Source organism: Mus pahari, chromosome 2 (genome assembly GCF_900095145.1).
Source record: "Mus pahari chromosome 2, PAHARI_EIJ_v1.1, whole genome shotgun sequence".
NCBI classification, from domain to species: domain Eukaryota; kingdom Metazoa; phylum Chordata; class Mammalia; order Rodentia; family Muridae; genus Mus; species Mus pahari.
In genome coordinates this window covers 70932347-70950656 of record NC_034591.1, presented here as the reverse complement: position 1 = coordinate 70950656, position 18310 = coordinate 70932347, and the positions used below count along the sequence as shown (strand labels likewise).

The 18310-nt window shown below is 51.7% G+C and overlaps 1 protein-coding gene and 1 long non-coding RNA gene across 3 annotated transcripts; one reads left to right on the top strand and one right to left on the bottom strand.

Annotated features, from left to right (window-relative positions):
- Positions 1-6436: 6436 nt before the first annotated feature.
- Positions 6437-11333, bottom strand: Evx1 (even-skipped homeobox 1). Of its 2 annotated transcripts, none has more exons than XM_021191484.1 (3): positions 10560-11333; positions 8813-9069; positions 6437-8265 (listed from the first exon to the last, which is right to left on the bottom strand). In XM_021191484.1, exons 1-3 carry the CDS (start codon positions 10984-10986, stop codon positions 7705-7707), a joined length of 1245 nt encoding a protein of 414 aa, XP_021047143.1. In that variant the 5' UTR covers positions 10987-11333; the 3' UTR covers positions 6437-7704. The 2 variants fall into 2 exon arrangements, with proteins under 2 accessions (XP_021047143.1, XP_021047144.1); XM_021191485.1 differs by having other exon boundaries at positions 7705-8265; positions 10615-11297.
- LOC110317105 lies at positions 9998-16444 on the top strand. The gene is made up of 4 exons (XR_002380299.1): positions 9998-10059; positions 11261-11527; positions 12013-12090; positions 13930-16444. It is a non-coding gene; the product is annotated as an uncharacterized LOC110317105 (long non-coding RNA).
- Positions 16445-18310: the final 1866 nt, after the last annotated feature.

Sequence of the window (18310 nt, the reverse complement as noted above, 5' to 3'; positions counted from 1 at the left end):
CCCCCTCCCCCACCACACCAGGAGAGCAGCTTTAGCAGAGTAGTGGATGCCTGTGTTCTGGAATGAGGCTGATCCTTTGAAGTAACACAGACCTGGAACAAGCTCCCTGTGACTCAGCTTCCTCTGCAAAATGAGAAGGAAAACTATTCTCAACTCAGAAGGCTGCCGTGAGAACCAAGGAAAATGACTCCGGGCAAGCCCAGAACAGAGGGTTTACACCAGCAAAGACTCAGCCACCGCTGTGTCTGTGTCTGGCTCACTGCCCACCACTCTGACCTCTGGACCTTCCAACCAAAGGTAGACAAATGCAGAAGCCACCTTTATGGCTGTCTACAAGAATGCTCAATGGGACACTCACCCAACACCTTCTCTGAGGCAAAGGCTTGGAGTACTCTGGTTAAAAACCAGAATTCTCTGGTTAAAAAACTGAAAGTGCTTTCTTTTGAAATTAGGTAACACTCATCACTCCAACTGTCGGAACAACATGTAGATAGAAAATCAGCGCTCATACTTTCTCAGCAGATCCCGAGACCCTTTGTTCACTGGACATCACCAGGACTCCAGAAAGCCCTTCTCCCTCTTCTCCTGCAAGTCCCAATCCCAACTCAAGGAACCACTGTGTGCACTGTCTGTCCTCACTACATCCCCCCCCCGCTGTCTCTTCAAATCCTTTATTTCTTCTTAACAGCTCCATCACACCTCCCTCAACAGCTTCTCTGTCCCCCCCAATACCATCCCATTCTGGGAATGGTGAGGAGGGGATAAGAATTGGTAACCTGCTCTCCAGTTTAAAAAGCACGCATCACACATGACTAGCACATAGTAGGTCCTATTTTCTAAGTAAAATCCTCTTTGACTGAACTTTCCAAAGTTAAGTAGAGACAGTGCAAAGGAGAAAGTGCTGGCAAATGGAGAAAAGAAAGAAAGATACATCATCTTCATGAAGCCTGGGCTCAGGTCCATTTCATACAACAGAAAAAAAAAAAAATGTCCTAAGGAGAATAAGGGGTGCCACCTGTGCAGCTATTAGGGGGTAGTGTCCAGCCAGGAGCGGCATTTCCTGTGTCCGTTGAGTGCTAGTCACGTGGGATAAAGCACCCCTTACTTCCTAGTGGTGTAACTGGAGCATGAGAACCTAGAATTCAGGACCCAGAGCTACTTTTTTGATCCCAAGCAGCTTCCTCCACAATTTGACAACCACCTCCTCCTGGGGCTGTCTCTGATTTGAATTCTCCACTGAGCAGATCTAGGAGTTAGACATTCCAAGGGCCTCAGACCTTTCCTTTCCTCCACTTGTGCTCGCTCAGGGAAGCTCTCATTCCCACCATCCTCCAGGCTCCAGCAAGCTGGCTGTGCTGCAGGTCTCTGCGCTGAGGCTCAGCTCCGGGCGCCTTGATGAGGCGTGTTTAATCTTCCACCCGGATTATTTAACCTCCGCATCCTTGTTAACAAACAGCCATTATTAACGAGATGGGAGACCACATGGGGTTGGGCATCTACAGACAATGCAAACTCCCCTGGTTTTTCTGCAAGGAAATTCATAATCTTCAGCGACTTGGCGGCCCCTAACTCTTCTGCTCAGAAACCTGAGCAGAGCACACAGGTTCTGGACCCTCCCTTCCCCCCCCCCAGGACCCCGGAGGTTGGGGGATGCATCTTCTGCAAGCCGGACTTGCCACTCTCCTTTCTCTGCCCCACTTTGCTCGTTGCTCTCCCAAGGGGCTCCCACAGTGCGTTATAAATTTTACCTTTTCAGTGTGCAGGAGAGTCGAGAGGAGGCTGCGTCCCAGCTCTCGGCCTGCCTGTCCCCGAGGACACCAATTAAAGGCACTAATTGGACAGCAATACATCAAAGTCGCTCCCAGGAGTGGGTCCTCAGAGCGCCAGGAATCCGTTAGTTGGGCTTTGTTTCAAATAGAGAAATACAGAAGGGGAAAAATGAAAAAAAAAAAAAAAGCCACCCTTAAGACAGGACTGGAGTGCAGAGCGGACTCCTCCTGTATTGCTCGGGATCCACTTGCTCTCCTCCCATCCTCCGGGTTCTGCGCATGGAATGGACCATCTTTCTTGTTCCAGTGTTCTGAGGCCACCCTACTACTAACTTCCCCCCTAAGAGCGCCGCCTAGAAGGCTCTCTTTCTTCCCGGGATGGGCTTCTAGCTGGCGGAGATGAGAAGCGTTTGGATCTGTGCTAGCACCCACACCACAGCAAGCAAACCACCTCCCTGGCAGCACCATGCCGGGTTTTCCTAAACAAGCCGTGAAAACACCTGTCACCTCCAAGTAACAATCACCCTAACTCCGTGGGTCCTGGCAGAGGACATCCTGACCCAAAAAAGGCGATGAAATGTGCCTGGCCTCGTGGAAAGAGACGGAACACCTAAGGGTGGGAAGATCTGGGCGCCGCTCCTGGGTGGGAAGGCAGCCCGGTGTGCAGCGGGAAGCAAATAGAGGGGCCTATGTAACCTAGAGCCCTTCGCGGCCTTCAGTTTGGAAGGATGCTAAGAGGAGGTTGAGTCTGCAGCGTCCAAAAATCACCAGCAACTCTGCAACTCAGGACAGCTTCTGCTTCTCCACTAACCAAGGCCCCAGACCCTCCCCTGCGGCCACCTGGCAGTGGTGGCCAGAGGAAAGCTGATGTCCGGCATAAGGGAAACTGACACCTATGTACAAACTGGGACGGACCCCTGTAAGGGACTGTTCCTCAAGATGTGGGTCCCGGAAAACTGCAGGCTGTCTCTTGCGCTAGTAACGCAAGAACCTAACGCAAGCAGGGGCCAAACTGCCGCGACTGCTCCTGCTGCAACAGCGCAGGCGCCCTTGATTCTCGGCCTCACCTGGGCCCCAGGAGGTCAGAATTCGCCTCTCTTCCGGAGCGGTTGAGCCCGCTCCCTTCCCTCCAGCTGCCAGATTGGAATGGCTGCGTTTGATTCCATTTGTTACCATCCCTGGCATTTGTTTTCCATTTTATAAACGTTTCCCTTTAAGTAATTGTCCCTGTTAACGGCGTATACCTTTCAGCAGCCCTCACTGCGCTATAAATAATCTGGATGAAGATGTAAGGATATGACTTTCACAAGATTGGACAATTGATTCAATCTGTGACCCGCGATCGCGAATAATATTGGAAGGCTATTTAAACAGATGAAGGCCTAAATTGTCTTGCTTGTATCTGAATTAATTTCTCATTCATCATCATTATGAAGTGATTGGTCTATTCAAGCTCTTCAGCCTGCTGGAACCGAGCAGGATTTAAATGAGATTGTAACACAATTTAAATGCTTGCCGACTTTAACGAGGCCAATTGAGCAGCTGCAATAAATACAAATATTTTTCTAAACAGCCTTGTTTTAAATAATTACTTAATGCTTTCATGTTATTTTTAAGTGGCAATCTTTCTCCCTCCTCCTCAGAATATCACATACTTCTTTGCTGAGAAGGCAATTTGGAAATGACTTTGTGTTTTGTTTGTTTTATAGATGCTACGATGGGGTTTATAGTTAGGATTTGATTCCCCTACCCCCAGGGTCAACATTTTGGGGTCCCATACATTGGGTAAATGGAGAATTTGGCCTTAGTATTTTTCCTATTGAATTCGATATGCTTGCCCCTGCAGAACCTGGGAAAAGGGGAGCGAGGGAAGAAATTTGCCATTGCATCAGTTTTCTTACTCAGTGTTTTGGCTGGGGACTGTAAACGAATCTGTGCAACTGCACTTACAAATGACACCCTGAAGAGTGGCATTGTTTCTGATTTGTCCTGATGACTGTCATCATCTTGAACAAATCAGAATCCCAGCAGATCCCAAAGGTGTTCCTTAGAAAGTTCACTCTCCCAGCAGCTTGGTTCTTAGTGCAAGTCAGGGATGAGTGGAGACAAGAAGAGGATTTCTTTGATGGGAGTGGAGCACACAGAAAGAAAACCTTGCTGAAACTAATAGCTGGGAGCAGAGATGATTAGAAGACACCCCCCTACAATCTCTTTTCCTCTCCCATCCCTCACTGTGTGGGGAGAGGATGCTTAATACAAAAAAGAAAAAAGAAAGAAAGAAAGAAAGAAAGAAAGAAAGAAAGAAAGAAAGAAAGAAAGAAAGAAAGAAAGAAAGAAAGTCTTCCCACTTGGAGTATGCCATCCGTCTGGGCATCTTCCACAACTGTCCACTGTGACACCCATCCTTGCCCGGAGGACATATGGCAGCGGGTGTTTCCTCATTTGGAGAAGAATAGAAGCAACGGAGCAGGAGAAGTCTGGAGAACAAAGGAATCTTTTAAACTTCCATGAAATCATTTTGGATGGAGGAGACATACTATGGGGACCCAAGGCTTCCATTTGGGGTGACTGTCGAGGGCTGTGTCCTTTGGGTAACATGTGTGTGATGGATCTTTTTTCCTGCTGCCTTTTTCCTGTGGAGGACCCCATGTCTAGTGAGTCCTTATAGATTTAGAGCCTAAGAAGGTGGTTCTGTATGGTGAAAAGCCACCAGTAGGACAGAGGGTGAGATCAAACTGCAAAGACCCCACCCCCACCCCAAATAGGGGTAAGACTGGAAGAACTAAGTGATTTGCTATGTAACTGGGTAATTTAATGCCAGAGTTAGGGAACTGCTGGCCGGAATCATTTCGTCTCCGAGGCTCTGCAGAGCTCATCCGCTTTATCCTGTTGTTTAAAATGAGCATTATTCCAAACATATGCAATGCAATCAGTTTGGTCACACTTACAAGAACACGCTTTAATAAGGCAATCAATCACACGTTAACAAGCCAGCGACGGCCGGGGCTTTGCGCACACTTGGTCTGCAGAGTGGTTAGTCTTGCAGATATAGGCAGACCCAAGCTGAGCACTGGACCTTGTTTTCAGACCTGCAGGTTCTGCCAGGACTCAGAAGCTGCAGGGGGAACTAAAATGTGAAACTTTTGAACATGGATCTGGGGCTCAGAGTCCCAAAGCCCAGTATGTGTGTGTTGGGGAGGGAGAATCAAGAACCTGAAACTCATAGGTACATCCTAGCCACCGTTTGCTGTGCACGGCTCAGAGCTTCAGACAAAATGGGACCTTGCCAGGGTTCAGTTAAGACAAGAGACTCAGAAGTTAAAAAAGAAACAAAACCCAAAACAATCCCACATTAGGCCTCCTGCTTGGTCTGCCCTATCTGTTCTACAGACAGAAATTGAAGCTAGAGACAGACAGTACCTTCATAGTCAAGTCTGCTCTCCCAACCAAAGTGAGGCATGTCAAGCCAGATGGCATGGCCTGGTACAGGCATGCTAAGCTGCGGGAGAGGGGGTGGGGGGTTCACAGAGTGAGAAGTGGTGCCTACTGCCAAACCGCAAACCTTGGCAAAAGGGAAATTTCATTATGAAGTAATGAGTAATTCCTCCTGGCAAGATGTATTGTTATATCTTCCACTTCAATTTGGAGGAAGAGAGGCTCAATTACCCAGAAAATACAGTCAATTAAAGGCTGCTGATTGGACACGAGGCCGGATCATCGATCTTGTACTTTCCAATATCGCTGCAGACACCTCATTTTCCCTCCCTATTAACTGAAAATACGCCTGGCATTAAGGCGACCCGCAGCCCATTTACCTGTCGCAAGCAATCTCTGCCCGAGGTGGAGCAACTGCAAAATTTGCTGGGATTTGGCACTGGGGAGCCCCTGGCTTCAGAGGGAACTTTGAGGGCCTGGGGGCAGGGAAGAGTGGGCGCGCAGTTGCTGGGTAGAAGCTTCCACACAGGGCCACAGCATACAAGAGGGCAGAGGGCATTTGTGGAGTTCCCACTGCCCAGCAGAGAACCCTCCCTGCTAGGCAACCCAAACCTTCCTAGCTTCCCAGCATGCTACTGGGCTGGGATTTCAGAACGAGGTACTCTTGAGTAGGTCGGGGAAGTGCTATGTACCATTCCGAAGCGCCAGAATTCCATCCTCCAGGTAGCATTTCTTGCACATGGATGAATCCTACTAAGACCATCCCAACCCTCATCCAGCCACGTCTTTCTACGCATGGATGGAGGCCTGACTCCACCAGCAAACACTGCTCTCTGGAGAGGTCCAGCACCTGTCATTACTACTTATCTCATCAGGCTCGTCATGGAGGAAGGTCTCAAGGAGATGGCAGCCCCTAAAGTCTCCTAGTAGAGCAACTGAAGGATTCATCCATTAGAGGGACGAGCCCTAGGCAAACTGAACAGAACACTTTAGGGGGCCAATCTACCGATGGCAAGCCCTAGATACTCCCAGAACTAACCAAACCTACACCCAAGGCACTTCCCTGCAGTGTTTGTTTGGATCCTGCCAATGCCCAACAGGGACTTAGGAGACCCCTCCCTCTGGGAGTCCATCTCCTTTATTCTGTCCCTGTACATGCCCATGGTAGCTAAATTAGCAATTCAAAAATAGCAAACACGCTCCCTGATGCCATCAAAAAAATTATGTTTAAATGCTAAAGTAAGAATCATGTTCAGCTTTTATTGCAATATGGTTAACAAATCATAACAGCAAATTCTTTGGGCTGCAAAGGAAAACCCCAAACCAAACCAAATTCATTCCCTACAGGAAGGACCACTCCCTCCCAGTGGAGTGAAGCCTGCATTGGATGATTGAAGTCGTCCTTTTCCTGAAACGCTGGATATAATGATGAGTTCAGGAGTTCCAAAGGTGGCTCCCCAATAAACCGCAGTGAAGGGGAGAGACAGGGCCCTCCAGAGGTGCTGAAGGTTTGTACTGGCAGCTGAAAGCCAAGGCCCTGTGACAATTTGGGGAGACAATGAGAGAAGAATGTAAGAAGTCTCCATTCCCTAAGCTCTTCCCAGGGCGCCTTGTTAGACCGGCTCAGCAGCTACGGGCTTGGTGGCCCAGCAGAGTGGTGATCATTATTATACATACATTCAACATTCAAAAACCCTCCTCACCCATCACTTGCTAATCAGGCTGTGGGCTGGGTTAAGGGAGAAGAGGTTGCCTCACAGAAGCTGCCTAGGGACCCTGGAGCCCCTGCCCCGTCCCTGCCAATGTCAAACCGAAAGGGAGAAGGCTGGAGCTGCACGTCGTGAGGTGTCACAAAGCCAGGAATAGGGAAAGAAGTCAGGGGCTGGTAGAGGGTACCACTCCCCAAATGCCCGTGTAGTTGAGGCCCTGGGAAGGTGAGATGGCCCCCAGGTTCCTCGCCAAGTGGCAAGCGTCTCCCTGGCAGTAAATCATCTCTCCCCTAAATGGCTGGGATGTTGCCATCAACAAGCCTCCTGCCATGCGTTGGAAAAGCTGGTGAAGATTAATTTCTACCTGCTCTGCATACACAGCATTTTGTTCCAAGAAACAGCGAGTTCCCTTCGCAGCCCTTGCCCTTGACAGGAGAGTGGGGGCCCAGATGAAGGGTACGAGGGGCGTGGGAGTGGGTTGTCCGGGTAGCTGTTGAACCAAGGCCTCGACTTCTGACAGGGTGGTGGTTTCGGTGGAGAATGGCAAGGCCTGGCCACCCCAGGGGACACTTTCCCACCCCATCCCTGCTCCCAAGCAGCCACTGTCGCTTCTGGGGACTCCTGGATCCTCTAGGCCGAGTCCTTTATGTTGTCCCCCCCCCCTCCACCTCCTTTCCCCTCTGCATCTGAGAAGAGAGGTGACAGGTGGGACGCTGGAGGAGCCCCGAAGGCTCCCCCCACCTCCACCCCACGACGTCCGTCCTGCAGCCGGCAGCCCCAAGAGCGACCCCTTATCTGGTGAGGGGCACCTCCTCTCTCTGGTCCAATGCCGCCACGGAGGAGGCCTTGCTGAGCACAGAGGGGGCGAACGTGAGGAAGGAGTCCGAGCGGGAGGTGGAGGCACAAGTGAAGTCTGAGGCGGCGGCGGCGGCGGTGGCCCTAGGCGCCAGCCCGTTGGCCGGGCCGCTGTGGCAGGCGAGGCAGGAGCAGGGCCCGGCGGCGGCGGCGGCCGAGGCGCCGAGTCCGTGCGCCGGGCCGGGGTAGAGCGGCGGGTGGCGGAAGGCGCACAGCAGTTCGGGCCGCGGGTAGGGCTGCGAGAGCACACGGAAGGTGTCAAGCGGGCGCAGGGGACCGCTGAAGGGCGAGGCGGCGGCCGAGGCGGCGGATGCGGCGCCCAGGCCCACGGGCGAGTAGTAGGGCAGGGGCAGGTGCGACGGGAAGGGGTAGGGCAGGCCGCCCGCGGCCGCCGCGTGGCTCATCATATAGGTGTAGAAGGCAGGGTCGGCCGGGTGCGGCCACGTCATGGCCAGCCGCTGACGCTTGTCCTTCATGCGCCGGTTCTGAAACCACACCTGAGGAGAGGAAGAGGAGCACCTTGGAGGGCTGCGCCAGGCCCAGACCCATCGCTGGGGGTGGGTGGGGTGCGAGGGCCATGCTCGCATTGAGGGGGACCGGAGGTGGGGGGGGGAGAGACTCAAAAGCAACTCCAGCTGACAGGGGCAGGCCACCAACCCAGATGGAAACCCTCCGGAGCAGGGCTGGGGAGCCGTTTTCGGCCTGCCCACCGGGCTTAGCATCACAAGCTGGAGTGAAGGTACTAATAGGAAGGCCTGCCTCGATGGATCTGGGGAGGCAAAAAGCCATTTTCCCATAGATTTAGGGCTCCATGTTCTTTGGGGACACTGTCACTTGCAGTCACCTGCCCACGTAGTCTGTTTGCCTAGGAAAAGGATGGAATCGACCTCTTGGCAGAAGTGGCTGACTATGGACTGTCAGAGGGGAATTCATGTACCAGATTGGAGAGTCCATGCCCAGACGACTCAGTTGCAGTTCAGGACATAGGTCATTGACATCTCCTTCCCACTAACCTAGGTACATAGCTATCCTAGCCCAGCCTACCTTGATGGTAGTTTCAGGAAGGTTTAAGGCTGCTGCCAGTTCGCATCTCCGCGGTCTTGAAACGTAGTTCTCCCTGTAGAACTCTTTCTCCAGCCTTGCAATCTGCTCCCGGGTAAAGGCGGTGCGGTATCGGCGCATCTGGTCACTGGCGCTGCAGGCCAGGGTGCCTTGAGAGCCGCTGCCGCCGCTGCCACCGTTACTCTTGGGGGCCTCGCTGCCACTGGTAGGACTGCTACCCAGAGCATCGGAGCCTGGCGCTGCACAGGAGGCCAGGGCACACAGGTGCACATACAGAGACACAACACAAACACACAAACAAGTGCTGACTTCAGGCTGGAGGAGGGGCATTAGAAGGAGAACCCCTTAGCTTCCTCAGCCACTGATTCTGCTGGGACTCTGGAAGCTTCTTCACCAGAGAGGTCTTGATACAGAAAAGGTTTGGGGCAGGCTTAAAGTAGCTGTTTGGAAGACCTGGACCTAAGGCACACTGGGTCTAAAGGCTTCCCTTCTGCTTACCCCTGGGTGCAGCAAAGGGCATATCTCCTGAGCTCTCTGCTTGTGTCGGTAGGAATGGGTAAGGATGTGCCTGAACACTGAATTCTTGAAGTTAATGTATTGTAGCTTGTTGGACATACAGTGAGCTTCCTTGATCTTGTGTGTGTGCGCGCGTGTGCATGTGCACCAAGATGCCAGTACCAGGTGTGGGGATGTGTGTTGGGTTGCACCTATTGCAGGAGTGGTATATTTTGAGTATGGGTTGTGAGGACATGGTATGGTAGAGAAGCTGGGATAGGTAGAGGATAAGATGCTAGGAGATGGAGGTGGATACTTAACAAGGTGGTGTTGGCTGCCTAGGCCTAGAGCTAGAGGCAAGTCTTTCCCACCCATTCCCATGGTTTTGTGGAGGTGTGTCTGCTGATGGGCTCCTGCTCCCAGTCTTTCATTCCTAGGAGTGGATATTGTTGGTATAGAGAGACTCCCTTCTGAGCTATCCACCCCCACTCCCATTAGCCCCTGGTGAGAAGGAGCTCTGTAATTAAAGTACCAACCCCTTAGACCCACCCCAGAGAAGGGTGGGGCTCTAGCCCCCCTGCAGCTGCTTTTCCTTTGGGTGGAGAAGTGAGACTGAGGGAAAGGGGGAGGGGGAGGGCCCAATCCCCGCCTTTTCAAATGCAACCGGAGACCAAAGGCAATTAGACCACTGGGACCATTTCCGACCTGGCGCCGCCAGCCCGGGAAGTGACAAGGTAATTTGGACCTCTGACCGACGTGCAAACTGGTCGGAGGGCTGCAGCACTCCGGAGACCAGAGTCCGCCACGATTTTACGGTCCTTTATATTCTCTGGGCTTCCGCGCCTCCTTGTGCCTTGCTTCCCCTCCAGTCAAACTGCCCGGACAACCGTTTGATCTTGCCCTACCCGACGGAGGTGTCTTCCCGTCTTAGCTGAATCATTCCCACAAAACTCGGGGGCTGGGGGGTTGGGGTGCGTTTTGGACCCCTCAAGTCAAGACTTGTGTCAACGCTGACATTCGTCCAGGCACAACTGTCACTCTAGTGGGATAACGCGAGAGCCCTCACACACACCAAGGTGCAGAGAGCAAAAGAGCTGTTCAGGTGCCCCCGCCCCACTCACCCAACCCCCAGCCATCCTGCCCCAAGGGAAAGGAACATCTTGCACCTGGCCTGAGAAGAAGGGAACTGTGGGTGGAGTGGGCGGAACGGGGAGCGGAGGGACAAAGTGGCTACCTTTGCTGTGCTGGTACTCGGCGTTCCCGGTGGCGCAGTCCGGGGTGCAGCTCACCTCGATTTCTTCATAGAAATCCGATTCGGTGTCTGAGCTACTAGGTTGCCCTTGGCCAGAGAGGCTGTCCGCGGAGGTGACTGGGGGTCCCGGGCCAAGCATGGCCGCTCCAGCAGACCGTGGCTCGGCGCCCAGCCCTGCAGCACTGCCTGCTAGTCCATCGACCGGCTCCTCCTCCTGGCCTCCCCCGCCACGCTCCCGGGAAGTCGGAGGGCCGCCTCGCGGGCTCAGGCAACCGTGGGGCACCATCTTCTCTGGCGGTTCAGGCAGCGGGCTGCTCACGGCTTCGGACAAATTAGAGACCCTCTTACCAACCAGAGTACCAAGCTGACCCCCATCCAGAAACATAACCATGTCCTTTCGGCTCTCCATCCCCGGACTCTCCAGAAGGGGGGAGGGGGAAAACCCCCAAGTAAGCTCCTAATCCCCGGCTCCCTGGGATCTTGGCTGAGAAGAGGAGCTAAGGCGACAAGGCTGACGCCGGGTAGCCCCAGCGCGGTGTCGACGGCGACCGCGGAGATGGCAGTGGGGAGCTAGGGTCACCTTGTGATGCGAGCGCTCCTCTGTGCCGCACCGCCTCTGGGAGGAAGCCCCATTGCCCTCTTCTTTCTAAGCTGTCATCCTCCTGCTGCAATCGTCATTACAGTACCGCTGGTGACGCCACTCGGCGAACGCAAGTGGATAAATAGAAACGTCTGCCACAGCGAAGATGAAAGGAGACCCGCAGCTAATGGCTCGGCAGTGATGCGCCAGGTGTGGGCCTCGCTCGAATGGGGAGGAGAGTGTGAAAACAGAGAGACACACACACTGGGAAAGGGAGACACCCAGACACAGAGGATGCAAATGGAATTCCGCACACAGAAAAGGGAGCGCTTAAGGCGCGCAGCGAGTTCCACAGGGGCAGCAGGACTTGGTAATTGAAAAATGCTTTTGAAATTTTATTTTATTGTTGTTTTGACTTTTGTTTTCTTAACCTGGTGTCTAGATCTAATACTAATGAAAGAATCCATAGCTACTCTTTGGAAGCTGTTTACAAACCCAGGCTTTCTGAGTATTAGTACAACCGCTTGTCCTAAGTGGCTTCAATTTTTTTTTTTTTTTTTTTTACCAGCTACTGAAAAGGTACCCCCACCTCAGTTGTCTGGGGAGCTTGAGCCTGCAGTACCCGTTCCTCCCTCATCTCTCCAACCCCATCTTCTAAGAACCAAACTTTATTTTCCTTCCCTCTTTATAGAAGCCAAGAGATATCGTTTTTTTTCCCCCTTTGAAAACCGGCCTTGTGTGCTGACACAGTGTTTCTTGATTTAAGAAGAAGAAAAAAATCTCTCCCAGATCACCTGGCTTAAATTTGAAGTGTTCAATGAGTTGTTGCTGTTGCTGTGAATTATCTCTATCTAGATGGCCTGCCTTGAATTTGGATTGGCTCTTCATAGAAGAAAACATCTTTTGGTTTGGCTTCTCTCCTGGCTATTTCAGGTATGTCGGTAAGGGAAAGGGTCTAAGACTGGCCTTTCTTTTTCTGTCTGTATTTTAGGTATTTCTCCAGAGTCAACGAATTCTGCCACAAACAGTGTGTTCTGGTGGAAAGGTGCTGGCAACCCGGCCCCCCTGCTCTGGTAGTTCGGAAGGAGCCCAGGTAGAAGAGGGTGCTGGCCTTCTCTGGTGGTTTTCGGGCAGCTGTGGGTAGATTGTGTGGCAAAGAGTTTCAGCAGGGTTTGAGCTTGCTGGGTCCTCTCCTGGGCTCTGCCCAACAGAGGTTTTCTGTGTCCAAAGCTAGAGATAGGAGAGAAAGTCGTTGAAATGTCATGAAAAAAACAAAACAAAACAAAACAAAAACAGGCAGTAGGGAGGGTGTGAGGGGGCTAGGCTAATCCTTTGAGGAGGTGAAGGTCTGGGTCTGTGGAATTCTGGGACTTGGTGTTTGGGAGAAGGAGCCTGGCAGGTGGGCCGGGTTGAGGGGCAAAGGTGAGCACCTTCTGAGTTTAGCTCCTCCGTCCCCCTCTCTGGCTCCCCCTGCAATATTTTCCACTAGTGAGCAGCCTGCCCTCTTAGCTGAAGAAAGGGGGGGGGAATAAAAACTCCTTCCTCTGTGTTCCAAGGCAAAGCCCCAGCTTCTAAGAAAGTTCCTGTGACTTCCTCATTGTCATCTGTCTCCTACCCTTTTCTCACTTTCTCTCTACCCTTCCCTCAATCTTTCTGATTTAGGATTATGGCAATTATGGAGGAAGCCAGAGGTTTAGAAAAAACGACTCTGGCTTTCCGTTTCTCTCCTGATGCAGCAAATGTTTGTTAATCTTGCCTGGGGAACAAGGGCAGATGACAAGAAGGGTGGTACCCACACAAATGTGTCCACTCCCTATGAACCCCCAAAGCCAGCAGCTGCTGAACACTGCCAGCCCAGAAATTTAGAGAAACATTTCAGAGGCCAAGGGCAGGGATGGGGTCGAGGGGATAGTGAGTTCTAGGATCTTTTCCTGCGCTGAGGAGATATCCACCAATTCTGACTGGCCCTGACTTTCTCACTCCAGCCAGTCTGCTGGGCGGCTTGTCCTCTCTGCTCTCTAGACTCCTGAATCTGTCTCAGGGCTGCTGCTGCTGCATCTTCTGGGGCTGTGAGACACCCACTCTCCCTGCCCACCCCCCCATGAACTCGCCACTACTTCACTGCCCTCCCTCTCAGAGGGAGGCTGGTCCCTAGAGTCACTCTGAGCTTCCCTGCCCCGCCCCCAGCTTTGCATTCAATGGGAATGTTCAATGTTTGATCCCCTTTTACTCAGCATTTTCCCTAGAGATGAAAGCAGAACAGAATTGTGAGATCAAGGGGTGCCATTTAGTCTCCTTCCTGGGTCAGTCGGATGGAGCCAGGCTTTCCTTACATCTCCAGGAGGGGCCTCAGACTCTCTGAAGGCTGCAGCCTCCTGTCTGCTCTAGATCTGAGCTTCATGGAAATCCCTTCTCAGCCCACCCCCAATCCCAAATTCCTCCCCAGACTCCATCCTAGCTTTTTAAAGCAGCCTCCATCTACTTAGCATCCTAGTTTTGTGGTCCCTACTTGAACCTCTTCCTACCTATGCCGATGCTTAAAGGCAAAAAAAAAAAAAAAGAAATCCAACTAGATGTCACTTCTAATATCAGCAATTGTCCGACTTCAAATGAAGGGAAGTGGAATTTTTCACAGAAGATGAAAAGAGAGTGCTGGAGAAAGACATGGTTTCGGGGTTTTTGTTCTGTTTTGTCTTGGGGTGTTACTGTTTTTGTTTTTTTCTTCCTGATTGGGAAGTGTGCTTTAATCGTCACTGTCGTTGTATTATGAAGGTTATTTACTGAGCAGCGGAAGAAGGGAGGAAAAGTCTAATAACGCATGAAGCAAGGTAACCCTTCGAAAGTAAAGAGAGGTGACAGCCGCCTTAGTGGAGTCCGGCCCCGGTGCATCTCTCCCCGCCGACCTGCGGTCCTTCTCCTGCTGGGGCGATCCGCTCGGATGCCGCCAGTTCTTCGCGGATTGAAATTCTCTGAACTTCAAAAGCTATGGGTTTTGGGCTTCCGCCCGGCTAGGGGGGGATAGAGGGTGGCTGAGAATCCTAGGGAGCTGAGGGGAGATAAGTTGTGCCCGTCGTTTTAAATGGAATCTGAACCCTTGCTTGGGCCACCGAACGTGGATCCCCACGGAAACAGCTTCGCTTCGCAAGAAAATCCGGCTCGGGAGAGAGGCGACTGCTGTCTGTCTAAGCGACCCGAGGCCCGTGGGGCGTGGTCAGCAGCGGTCCTGAGCCGTCGGGAGCACCTTTGCACGCGCCTGCTGAAAGGCAAAGGGTGAAAGGATGAAAGTCCAGGGACCTGGAGCTGGTTTACCTGCTTCCTCCCGGAGAGTGGGGGGTGAAGGAGTCGACTAGGGAAAGAAAAAAAAATTAACTTTTCTTTCGTCAAATGTAAGAACAAAGAGAGCATCCTTCTAAATAGTAAGAGTCTCCCAACTGTCTTAGATACTGTCCTCTGGTCCTCTGTGACTTTCAGGTTGTGACAGGGATATTTCCGCAAAGTTTCTGTGACTCTGGGTCTTCGCAGCTAGAGAGGGTGGCAGTGGGAGTATCTATCAGTCCAGCTCCACTTCTCCCAATGCAGCTGTCCAGGCCTCCTTTTGAGGTCAGACTCACTGAGTGGTGTGCCCCTTGGGGGAACATTCCCCAGGAGAAAAGATTTACTGAAAGCCAAAGTCCAGAGGTTCAGGCTTCCAGGAGCCCAGAGATCAAATAATCTGGACCGATTCCCTTCCCCTGGAGGCAGTGTTCAGCTGCGGTGGGCAATGCGGAACAGTTTTCCTCTTCAGAAGGTTGAGCTGGAGTCTTCACGAGTCCAGTTAGGAGAAGTGCTCAGCCTCTGGGCCTCCTGATGTAAAGGACACAGGTATCTGAGGCAAGAAATGGGGTGCTTCATGGCCTCCAATGCCTGATACTTCTCAGAACCCCAAAGGTATCCAGTCCTGCCTATTCTCCCTCTGGACCTGTCTGCTTAGTCTACTGAAAACCAGCATCTAGTGGCTTCCTGCCCCTGTTCTGCCTCTGCTGTCTAGAAGCCCATCTCCCCCTCACCCCCCACCCCCAACCCTGGCTCACTGTGAATACAGCAGTGGGGAACAGACCCACCACAGGACTGACACCCCAAGCTCTTTTCACCTGAGGCTAACAACATTGTCCCTTTGGACAAGGTCTGGATGGGCCCAGTGTAGTTTGTTCCCTCCCATTCAAGGGTGCCTGCATGGTACAAATGATAGCTAGCTCCCGCCTTGCCCTAACAGAAGTGCCACAGCCTCTTTCATCATTACTATTCTGAAACTTGCTATTATTACAAGGCTAGTTGACATTCACGTCTCTTTTAGCTACATAAGAGTTCTTTAACAGGTCTTAATAGTCTTAACAGTCTGTAAGACTTTTTCCCCTCAGTTGTAGGGTGACCAGTAGCCCTAACAAGTGGCCATGGCAAGACTGAGTGTCAGACCTAGGCTCCTCCTCCTAAGTCATCTTCCTTCCTGTCCTTGGGGAAATCTTTTCTGCTATCATGTTGAGATAACACCCCACAGCCTTTCTGGAATCTAGATGGGTCTGTACCCACAGCAGGTCCTCCCTACCCTCAAGAGCACACTCCTCTGAAGAAAAGGCCCCTGGCCACACTGATGCCACCGCTCCCCAACATAGATCACTTCCCAGGAGGACAAAGAGTCCTGTGGTAAGAGCAGCCACTGTGTAAGAGCAGCATGATTTTACACATTTGTGTTTTCCAACGTCTACAGGCTGGGGATGGGAGTATGAATTATCCCTGGCTTGCAGCTGAGAAGACTAAATGGGGAGAAATACATGCACGAGTAAGAGGATTCTACCCACCCCTCCCTGCCATGAAGACAGTCTCAGAGCAGCTCTTGGAAGCTGGGCTGTGTGGTAGAACGCTTGCCTGGCTACCATGAGGTACCAGGCTTGGACTCTGAGGCTTTCATACTAAGAAGCCAGCTTGAGCTTTTCAGCAGGGTCCTTTTGCTCCCACCTCATTCATAGAAGAGGGGACAATTCCTGGGACTCTAGGTACTCCCCTTGGGCCTGCAAGGGATGGAGAAAAGGCTGCAAACCACTTGGAAATACTCCCTCTACAGGATAGGGGCCAGCAGCTGGGTGAGGACTGTACAGGGGACTATAGGAGAAAAAAAAAAAACTAACCCGCTGTGACCATGTGGCAGGCCATTGGGACCTGAAAGCAGAACCTCCAATCTTCATTCAGAATGCCCAAATGTCAGTATAATTACTGACTTTGGACATCTTAAAGCATCTGCTCATCCCATGGCAATCAACCCTGAGTGCTTTTCTAAGAAAGGCCTAGGTTTCCCAGGGCCACTCACCCGTGTTTTTAAGAAGACCAATCACCCAGAGCAACCTGAAATCCACCAGCCTCGCACCAACTCACTGGTGCCATCCTGCCTCAGCCCCCTAGGGCGCTAGGATTTACAGGACTTTCACCATGCCCAGCCAACACTCTTAACCTCTTAGAAAATCTTTTTGTTCTTTGTTTTTTGAGACAGGGTTTCTCTGTGTAGCCCTGGTGTCCTGGAACTCACTCTGTAGACCAGGCTGGCCTCAAACTCAGAAATCCACCTGCCTCTGCCTCCCAAGTGCTGGGATTAAAAGCCACTGCCTGGCTACTTCTTAGATATCTGGCTATCCCTTTTGTAGAGAAATCCACAGAGGTCCTCCAGTTTCCAGGATTTCTTTCCCTGCATCAGCCCTTTAGAGCCACCATAGTCCAAGAAAAATGGCCTAATTCATTTTTAGGGATGTATGTTTACCTGAGGAGGTTTTGTTGTTGTTTGTTTGTTTTTCTTTTCACAACATAGCAGCTTCCTCCGCAAAGCTGTCCTTTGACTTAGCCTGCACACATCCTCCACTGGAAACCTCCAGGTTCTGGCCCTGCATTGGAGATAGACGCTCTGGCTGGAGCTTCCCTGAAAGGCAGGGTTTGACTCGGGTTGATGATCTTTTGAATAAAGGCAGAGCTGTCTAGCTACTACCACCCTATATTTCAGCAGGAGTTCCTTTTCCAGCCTCAGGGAGGGGTTCTCTCTGTTCTTGTTGGCTTGGGTTTTAGTCTGATTCTGCAGCTAGAACCTGGGGCTCTGGACATGCGAATCAGGCACTTTGCCGCCGGGACATAACCCAGGTCTATTGCTTTGCACTTTACATGGGGGTCGGAGGGTGAGATAAGAGCCTGCCTCTGTAGCCTAGGCTGATAGGAGTTACAGCTGTAGAGTTCAGGCTGGCCCCAACTGCGTGAGTCTCCTGCCTCTGGGACTTGATGCATGTACCCCCTATACTAGTGCTTGCTCTGCTTTCTACAGTTTTCTCCAAAGGCAAGCCTTTCCATGAGCTAAAGGACTTGAGTCAGCTCTAACTTTCCCATACAGTGTCCTTGCCCTGTTCACCCTATTCACTGATAGTAATAAGAGGGAGACCCACTGTAATATCAGTCTAAGGAGTCTGCAAGGATTCGGAGTTGACCCTAACCCAACCCTATGAGTGTTGGTCTCTGTCTTCTCTGGATCCCCAGCCTAGGAAGATGCTGACACCCATTTCCTCTTTCCCAGTCCTTTGTGCCAGATAGGAGATGCATGGAGCCAGACATCCAGCACTGGGCGATAACTAGGTGGGAAAAATACCCCCAACACTCCTTAGTCTAACTGGTCTGTGCAGCCAAACCTCTCTTTGGTTTGGTTTGGAGATTTGTGGAAGGTGACTTTCATAGAGTCCACCCCCAACCCAGACTAGCCTCCCAGCTAATTGAGCTTCACGGTGCTGATAAGCAGACGAAAAGTGGTCCCAGAGAGATTGAGAGGATCTAAGGGGCACACAGCTAGAAGTGAATGAACGATTTTATCTTAGGTTGAGAAGCTTCCAAGAGCCAGATTAGGACATTTTCCCTGTGCCCTCAAGGATCCGTAACTACATCACGTTCCCCAATATCCAGATAGTCAAGATGTTTCAGGTATCCCGAAAGAAAGATCTGGTCAAGGGCCACCCTTCCGGAATTGGCTGGGTGGCTGCGGCTGTTAAGAGATCAGAACCGGGCAGTGGTGGCACACACCTTTAATCCCAGCACTTGGGAGGCAGAGGCAGGTGGATTTCTGAGTTCGAGGCCAGCCTGGTCTACAGAGTGAGTT

Excerpts from the sequence above, each read along its gene's own strand:
- Evx1 (XM_021191484.1), bottom strand. The coding sequence starts at position 10,986 with ATGGAGAGCCGAAAGGACATGGTTATGTTTCTGGATGGGGGTCAGCTT. Across the intron at positions 9,070-10,559 it reads CGAGTACCAGCACAGCAAAG|CGCCAGGCTCCGATGCTCTG; the intron begins GTAGCCACTTTG and ends CCTCCTGTGCAG. Across the intron at positions 8,266-8,812 it reads TTCCTGAAACTACCATCAAG|GTGTGGTTTCAGAACCGGCG; the intron begins GTAGGCTGGGCT and ends TCCTCTCCTCAG.